The sequence below is a fragment of the Otolemur garnettii genome, unplaced genomic scaffold (genome assembly GCF_000181295.1).
Source record: "Otolemur garnettii isolate 467f Iridium unplaced genomic scaffold, OtoGar3 scaffold00024, whole genome shotgun sequence".
Classification (NCBI taxonomy): Eukaryota; Metazoa; Chordata; class Mammalia; order Primates; family Galagidae; genus Otolemur; species Otolemur garnettii.
Window position 1 is genome coordinate 3,114,384 of NW_003852419.1, and position 9,589 is coordinate 3,123,972.

Sequence of the window (9,589 nt, forward strand, 5' to 3'; positions counted from 1 at the left end):
CATGACATGTGCTTCAGAGAAAAAGCTTTCTAGAATAAACTGTTAATTAAAATGCTTTGTGATGCTTTTGTTAGATCAATACTTTAGCTACTCTAAATGCCAGTTGGGGCATTCTTCAATGCCTTATTGGATGCTGTCAAGAATATAACAGAAGTGCCTATAATTGATTGATAAAGCCCTAGGATATTATAAGTAGAACACGAAAATCCTGGGACCTTGCCATTAGTGTTCATGGCTTATATGTCCTTTTCCTAAAAATTATTCTCATTACCTTTCCAATGAATTTGTCTCTATTCATGAAGCCCTGAACTGAGAACCACCATCAGTGACAATAGCCTAAGTGTAAAGAACAATCAAAAGGCTGGACGATGAACTGGAGGTAATTCCAAGAGAGCAGTCACTATTCTTCCAGAATGACCACTGAAACCCTAGCACTCAGACCTTCAAATATTGATGCGACAGTGGACTCTGGAGGAAATGTGAGTGGCTATTGTATGTCTTAGATTCCAGAATTACCCTGCAAAGTATACTTGAAAGACCAGGCATTGTGGCAGGCATTGTGGTGGGCACCTATAGTCCCAGCTACTCCAGAGGCTGAGGCAAGAGGACCACTTGAGCCCAAGACTTTGAGGTTGCTGTGATCTATGATGCCAAGGCACTCTACCCAGGGCACAGAGTGAGACTGTGTCCTCAAAAAAAATTATCTCTAACATACTTATGTAAAGTATATATTAACATATACTGGGAGGATGTATATAGGTTTATGCCATTTTATATTAGAGACTTGAACATCTAAAGATTTTAGTATGGGTGGGGTAGCCTGGTATCAGTGTCCCGCAGATACTAAGGGCTGACTATATTTCTAAAATAAGAAGTTGAAGGAAACTAAAATAAGGAAAACTGATTGAAAGTTGTTTAAGAAGTAATAATATGCCATTCCAGGCTACTGGGCAGCTGTTCCTCGTCTATGACAACAGAAGATCGAGGCTCAGGGTTAAACTGGGGTTTTTGCAACAGGAGATGCCAGGCGCAGCTGAAAGCAGAGTATACCAAAAGCAGGGTGGGTCCATCAGAGAATATGCCACCGGAATGCCAGGCCCCTCCCCCTACCCCACCCACCCACACTCAGCCTTTCCACCTCCAGTCAGCTTTTTATCTTTCTCTGCTTACATTTATACCCACAACAGTTACTAGACATCTGAGGAAAGCTTTTAATGTGACAGATGCCAAAACCAATAAACAGAAAACAAGCAACTTGAAGAAAACAGACTATGAAAGATAAGAAAACTTAAAACTTACAAGAAAGTATCATTAATATTTTCAAGTAATTAAGAGAAGAGTTGGCATTTGTGAAACAGGAATAGAATTCTCTAAAAGAGAAACATTCCAAGAACCACCATCAACGACAATAGCCTGAGTATAAAGAACAATCAAAAGATTGGAAGATGAAGTGGAGGTAATTTCCAAGAGAGCAGAAAACAGGAAGAGATAGAAAAAAAGATTTTGGCTTGGCACCTATGGCTCAAGTGGATAAGGCGCCTGCCACATACACCTGAGCTGGCGGGTTGGAATCCAGCCCGGGCCCAGGCCCGCCAAACAGCAATGGCGGCTGCAACCAAAAAAATAGCCAGGTGTTGTGGCGGGCACCTGTGGTCCCAGCTACTTGGGAGGCTGAGGCAGGAGACTCGCTTGAGCCCAGGAGTTGGAGGTTGCTGTGAGCTATGATGCCACGGCACTCTGCCCAGGGCGACGGCTTGAGGCTCTGTCTTAAAAAAAAAAAAAAGATTTTAAAAATTAGATGTATTCACGAGACTTGACATCTAAATAATAAGGGTTCTAGAGAAAGGGAACAGGGGAAACGGAGGGAAATAACCAATGGCACTTTGTAGGAAGCTTTCTGAGAACTGAAGGACATGGAGTTTCCAGGTTGAAATTACCCACTGAATCTTGCAAAGTCGCAAGCATTTACCTCTCTTACATTCATTTTCAAGAAACTACTGGAGGACGTGTTGTCCTACAATGAGGGAGTAAACCAAGGAAGAGTAGGACAATGGGTAGAGGGAACGAGAGATAGACCACAGAGAAGGGCAAAGGGCAGGAGAGGATGACCGTGAATATTGACTATAAGCGATCAGCTCTGCACCAAGCAGAGGCCATTCAGTCCAGACTAAGGCAGGTCAGAAAGTACCAGGGATTTCCTTACCAGGCTGATAGAATGCCCGTTGTGAATGAATGTTCTGAGAGGAGAAACTGATGATTGGAGTTTCAGATTGCATAAAAATAATACCAAATGAGGAAAAAAAGACAATTATAAATTCCAGAGAAAACAAAAATTTACATGTGAGAGAAAAAGCAGTCATAGTTTACAAGGTAACTGAGTTTTATTTCATGGTCATGGTAAAATCAACAGTGAGGAACAATCTTACCAAAATTATGTAATATTATATAACTATGATTATTACAATATTGAGCAGATGGTAGGGGATGGATAAAAGGCATGGTATGTGTGATGTAGGGAGAAAAGTAGAGATAAAAGCAAAAAGGTCTTGTATTCTGTAGTGGGAGAAGGTCGAAAGATTTTGTTGAAAACTGGAAAAAATTAATATATAGCAATATGAACATACTATGTAGACATGTGGAGGTAATTAGCAGAAGAAATTCAAAAGAGCTGAAAGTGGTAGCTTCCAGGCAAAGAAAAAGATTAAAGAGAAGGACTAGGTACAACTACTTGTCTTAACCATTCTGACAGAACTCAATGACTCTTTAAATCAGTGGTTCTCAACCTTCCTAATGCCACGACCCTTTAATACAGTTCCTCATGTTGTGGTAACCCCCAACCATAAAATTATTTTCACTGCTACTTTATGAAGTAGTTTAAAGGTTAAATGGTGTATGTGTAACTTGGAAAAGAAAATCTTCTTGAATGACCATTTACATTTCCACAAATAAGGAAAAAATTTTTTTAAGAGAACAGCTTTCTTGAGATGTAACTCACAATTTACCCCATGGTTTTTAGTACATTCACAGAGTTGTGCAACCATCACCACATTCAATTTTAGAACATCTCATCACCTCCAAGAGAGACCTGAAAGCCACGAGCTTTCAGTCCCACTTGTGCCTCACCATCCCAGCCTTCCACACCATGCTACACTCTGTCTTTGTGGATCCACCTGATCTGGACACTTTGTATACAACGTGTGGTCTTTTTTTAACTGGCTTCTTTCACTTAGCACAGGCATGTCTTAGAGACATGGTGGGTCCACTTCCAGCTGACTGCAATAAAGTGAATATTGGGATAAAAGGAGTCACATTGTGTTTGGTCTTCCCAGTGAATGTAAAAATTACGCTCACATTACGGTATAATCTATTAAAGTGTGCAGTAGCATTATGTCTAAAAAAATGTGCATACCTTAATTTTAAAATACTTTATTGCTAAAACATGTCAAGAGTCTCTGAGCTTTTAGCAAGCCTTAATCTGTTTGCTAGTGGAGGGTCTCGCCTCCATGTTTATGGCTCTGAGTGACCAGGGTGGTTGTTGCTGATGTTTGGAGTGGCCATGGCAGTTTCTGAAAATAAGACAACAGCATAGTTTGCTCCATCGATTGACTCTTCCTTTCACAAAGGGTTTCTCTGAGGCACGTCATGCTGTTTGTTAGCATATTACCCTCCCAGTAGCATGTTTTACAAAGTTGGAATCAATCTTATTAAACTCTGCTGCTGCTTTACCCACTAAATGTATGTCAGACTCTTTATTGTCATATCTAGAATGTTCACAGCATTTACAGCAGGACCAGATTTCATCTCAAGAAATGCACTCAAAGGAAGCAACTCCTTGCTCATTCAATTTCTGACCATGAGATTGGTTCAGTCACATCTTCAGACCCCACTCTGAGTTCTCTTGCTGTCTCTACCACATCCCTAGTGACTTCCGCCATGGAAATGTTTACACCCTTCAAAGTCATCCATGAGGGTTGAAATCAAATTCTTCCAAATTTCTGTTAACACTTTGACCTTCTCCCATGAATCTCATATGTTTTTAATGGCATCTAGAATGCTGAATCCTTTCCAGAAAGTTTTCAATTGATTTTTCCCAGATCTTTCAAAGGAGTCACTATCTATAACAGCTATAGACTTCTAACATGTATTTCTTAATAGAAAGACTTAAAAGTCAAAAATCACTTCTTGATCCATGGGCTACAGAATGGATGTTGTGTTAGCAGGCATGAAAACCACATCAATTTCCTTGTACATCCATTGGAGCTGCTGGGTGACCAGTTACATTGTCAATGAGCAGTTATATTTTGAAAGGAACCTTTATTCCTGAACAGTAGGTCTTGATAGTGGGCTTAAAATCCTCGGTAAACAGTGCTGTAAGCAGATTTGTTATCATCCGGGCTCTGTTGTTGTTCCACTGGTAAAGCACAGGCAGAGGAGAGTTAGCATCATTCAGCTCTAGGAATTTCACAATGGTAAATGACCATTGGCATCAATTTAAAGTTATCAGCTGCATTAGCCCCTAACAAAAGAGTCAGCCTATCCTCTGAAGCCAGGCAATGACTTCTCTCTAGCTATGAAAGTTTAAGAAGGCATTTTTCTTCCAGTATAAGGCTATTTCGTCTACAGCCTTAGATTTCATCGAAATCTGTTGTTTAGTGTAGCTACCTTTGTCAATGATCTTAGCTAGATCTCCTGGATACCTCGAAGCAGCTTCTCCATCAGCACTTGCTGCTTCACCTGGCACTTTTTGTGTGATAAAAAGAGCTTCCTTCCTTAAGCCTCACAAAGCAACTTCTTCTAGCTTCAAACTTTTCTTCTGAAGCTTCCTCACCTCTCTGAGCTTCTTAGAATTGAAGAGAGTTAGGGCCTTGTTCTGCATTAGGTTTTGCTTAAGTAAAGTTGTGACCAGTTTCGTTTTCTATCCAGACCACTTAAACTATCTCCCTGTCAGTAAGAAGACTGTTTCACTTGCTTATCGTTCATCGGCTCACTGGAGTAGCACTTTTCCCTGGAGAACTTTTCCTTGGCAGTCACAACTTGGCTGTTGGTGCAGGAGACCTTGCTTTCTGCCTTCATTTTCAATACGCCATCCTTACCAAGCATCCTCCTTTCTAGCTTTTGAAAGGTCTAGCTTGTGACTCTTTGTTTCACTCGAACACTCAGAGTCCACTGCAGGGTTATTAACTGGCCAAATACCAATATTATTGTTTCTTAGGGAATAGGGAGGCCTGAGGAGAGGGAGAGAAACGGTAATGACCAGCCAGGGGAGCAGAACACACACATTTATAGATTAAGTTCACTATCTTACATGGGTATGGTGCATGGTGCCCCCAAACAATTACAATAGCTACATCAAATATCATTGATCGTATATCACCATATTCCTAGAATTACCCAAATGTGGAACAGAGATGCTAAGTGAGCACATGATTTTGGGAAATGGCCCTGATGTACTTGCTTAATGCATTGCTGTCACAAATTTCCAATTTGTAAAAAACACAGTATCTGCATCTGCAAAGCACAAGAAACTGCAGTAAAATGAGATGTGTCTATATATTTTCAAGTTCTATTCACGTTGTATCATGCATCAGTACTTTTTTATTGTCAAATAATTGTTCATTGCATGGGTACCTGCATACCAGGTATTATTTATTTTTTCATCAAATTTGAATTGTTTCTGCTTTGGGGCTGTTGAGAATTCATGTATGAGTTTCTGTGCGGACATGGTTTGATTTTTCCTGGGTATATACCCAGGAGTGGAATTGCTGGATCATGTGGCAATCTACATTTATCGTTTTGAGGAACTGCCCGTTTTCCAAAGTGACTCCATCAGTTTGCATTCCTACCATCAGAGGGTGAGAGTTCCAGTTTTTTGACATCACCAACATTCGTTCACCCCCAGTGGGTGTAAGTGGTATCTCATTTTGGTTTTGATTTCCACTAAGGAACTTTTTAAAATGTAGCAAATTAAGAAAATGAAATAGGTTGACAAAATAAAAAGCACTCATTATGGATGTAGGTTGGTACATATTTTATGGAGGACGGTTTAGGATATTGTAATGTAAAATATACTTAACCTCTGACCAGACATCCCACATCCCATTCTAGGTAATTAATGTAAGGAGAAAACCATTTGTTGGGAAAAGACGTGTCTTTATTTCACTGCTATTTATAATCTCAAAATACCAAAAAACTTTGAAACTGACTTCAATGTCTGTCAAGAGGAAACTGGATAAATGAATTCTAGACAATCAATACAAATAATGATGCAGGTAGAATATATATACATACATATGTATATATACACATTTGAGGGGTACATATAACTAGGCTACTTTATTTGCCTATCTACCACATATTGGTGGAGACAAAATAAGATGATTAAGCATCTGCACATAAAGATCCCATTTGTGTAAAATATCTTTCTGCATAGAAAGATTTTGTGGAATAAGGTCTAAAGTGTTAACAGTGATTATATCCCTGTGGTGGAATTTTAGGTGATTTTTTTTTTACTTTGTGCTTCATATTTTTTTTTGTATTTAATTTTATTAAAAATCAGCCTTTAGCCTCTATAATTTTTTGAGAAAATTATGAAACTATTTCAAAAGACTGTGCATTTTAGAAGTCACATTTTTGTACTTCATCAAGGCTTAAATTTTAAATACTCTTTCCCTATCATTATTTTTTTTTAACCTCAAAACCATCTACTAAAGGTGTAAAAACTTCATTATTGTGGTGATTATATCCACTTGGTGTCGAACACTGATCTAGGCTCTTCTTTCAGAGAATTTTATTATGTACTTTGATCCTTTATAGAGTCCTTTTTGTGGAGATAGGCCAGGAATATGAACTTTGGGATCATGCCAGATCTCAAGAATAGGAACTGGTCAAAATGGTTCTCCATCTCTTCTGGTTATTGGGATAATAATTCTGAGTTGGCATGTTCTCCCTTCTGTTTTTCTAACCCCTCTTGGAGGAGAATATCATTCACTACAACTTACTCTGAGTTTTTTTATGACTGAGGAATTACTCTAAACACATTGCATATATTTTATTCATCTAATCATCATGACAATCCTATAAGGTCGACACTACATTATTGCTATTTTAAAGATTTGGAGCCTGAGGCACAGAGAGGTTAAGTCCAAGGTCACTCAACTAGGGAATGGCAAAGCTGGCCCTGGAACCCAGTCAGTTTGGTTCCAAAGTACCTATGATCTTAATTGGTACCACTCCGCCACACACACACCTCTCTGACTTTCCTCCTACAGATGACTCCAACCACCGCTTGCTGGCTTTCCCGGTTTCTCTCGCAGGCTGTCATTTCTTCCAGAAATGCCCAAGAGGCTGAGGTAGCATGAACAGCAAATGCTGTACAGAATTACCTCTGTACTGTTCATGTATTTATCCATTGAATCTCTTAGGATTTTACTTGACATTTTTTTTTGACATCCTTTTCTCAGAAATGATTGTATTTCTTACTCCTTGAAGTTGGAGATTCATCTGGGACCAAAAAAAAAATTAAGCCTTCTTTAGATTTTTCAGCTTTGCATCGTCAAAGTGTGTGAGTGCGCAGAGTGGCTGGTGTTGAGTCAGAGCATCAGCTGCTCTTTCCCAGGACTGCACGGTGTTCTCAGCCGCGGGCAATGTGGGACGCCTGGTGCCTTGCCTGATCTTTGGGTCTTATCTTTAGGGAAAGCATAATTTTTATAATATTATAATTTATTTTGCTTGAGAGCAATACATAGCTGGGCACAGTGGCTCAAGCCTGTCATCTCAGTACTTTGGGAGGCTGAGGCAATAAGATCACTTGAAACCAAAAGTTTGTGACCAACCTGGACAACATAGCAAGACCACATCTCTAAAAAAATTTTTTAATTAGCCAGGTATCCTGGTGGTACGCCTTTGTCTAATGGGGAGGGGGGCAGGTGCTGAGGCATGAGGATTGCTTGAACCCAGGATTTAAAGGTTGCAGTGAGCTATGATCACTGTAATCTAGTCTAGGCAACAGAGTGAGACTCTGTAAAAAATAAAAATAAAAAATGAATAATACACACTCATTGTAAAAATTTTGGAAAATATAAAAAGTACAAAGAAAAAACTTTAAAGCACTTCTAATCCTACCATCCTGTAAAAACCACTAGAAATCATGATTTCTAAGCATGTTTATCTTTTTGTTAAGGAATTCACATCCATTCATGAAGTCTAAGTCATCTAAGTAAATGATATACAGATGATAATTTTAGGAAATACCCATCCATGCAAACTAACAGGTAGGATTAAATTTAAATTTAAAGATGTGCCACAGTTGGTAAAATTAAAATTTCTGAATTTTATATTTCAGTATGACTTTTTTAATTGAAGAAAGGAAATAATTATGTATATTTTAAAACAGTGTGAAATCAAACAAAAAGGTATAATGACCTCAGCAGTTTCATTTGTTCCTCTGAGTAATTTTTCCATTTATTTTTACCTAAGATGAGCTGCATGTATAATAGGTCTTCAACTGATGCTTATTAATTTTATGGAAACCAGATTAAGATCTCCTTGAAATACTATCAACATTTAATTTGGGTTGTTATTACTTTTGTTACCTTGCTGTGATTGATATTTAGTCAATTTTTTTTGAGACAGAGTCTCACTTTGTCACCCTCGGTAGAGTACTGTGACCTTAAAGCTCACAGAAACCTCAAACTCTTGGGCTCAAGCAATTCTCTTGCCTCAGTCTCCCAAGTAGCTAGGACTACAGGCACCTGCCACAACACCTGGCTATTTTTAGAAATGAGGTCTTGTTCTGTTTCAGGCTGGTCTGGTCTTGAATTCCTAAACTCAGGCAATCCACCCCACCTCTGTGTCCCAGAATCCTAGGATTACAGGCGTGAGCCACTGTGCCCGGCAAAATTTAGTAAAATTTATTTAGGACGTTTTACTATTATCCTGGAGAAAAGGGTTATAAACATCACCGTTACAAAAACAACAATAGCAGCAACAGCAAAAACTCAGGTGGTATGACATATTGCAAGTAATGACTATGTTGAGTTTGATTCAAACTGAAATAGCTTGTACTGAACAGTATTTTTAACAACTGTTTCTTAAGAGAATAACTTCAATAACCAAAGTGTATTCTCTTGTGTTTTCTAGGCATCTGGCCATCTGAGGAGGTTTTGGCTCACTACTGCCTCAAGCACAATAATCTGTTCAGGTACAGAGTTGCACCCAAAATGGGATATTTTTATCCCATTATGCACATTGAATTTGCATATTAAAATTGCCATGATTACATTCTTCGAATTTGCGTATTAAAATTGCCACGATTACGTTCTTGAAAGAAAGAAAGAAAAAGAGAAATCAAGAAAGAGAAAAGGAAAACAGAACGAAAAGGAAACAAGTTCACAGGGAACACATGTTGCTTCTGAAAAGAAATCTGAATTGCCTTTGGGTACTAATATTGCACAGCAAGCTTTTTGCTATATGTCAAAGGCTTTTGATTTCTACTCAAGGCATTTTATTTCACTTTGATTTTGGGGAAACAAAAGTGAAGCCTCAATCAATCCTTGCTGATTGTGAAGGTCAAAAAAAAAAAAAAAAAAAA

The 9,589-nt window shown here is 38.6% G+C and overlaps 1 protein-coding gene across 1 annotated transcript in view; it reads left to right on the forward strand.

Annotated features, from left to right (window-relative positions):
- The first annotated feature begins 413 nt into the window (after nucleotides 1-413).
- Nucleotides 414-9,589, forward strand: part of LOC100954184 (calmodulin-lysine N-methyltransferase) — a 66,637-nt gene continuing 57,461 nt past the window's right edge. Inside the window, exons 1-2 of the mRNA XM_023512061.1 lie at nucleotides 414-492; nucleotides 9,139-9,199. Coding sequence (XP_023367829.1) covers nucleotides 414-492; nucleotides 9,139-9,199 — 140 coding nt within the window. The remainder of the gene's footprint in view (nucleotides 493-9,138; nucleotides 9,200-9,589) is intronic.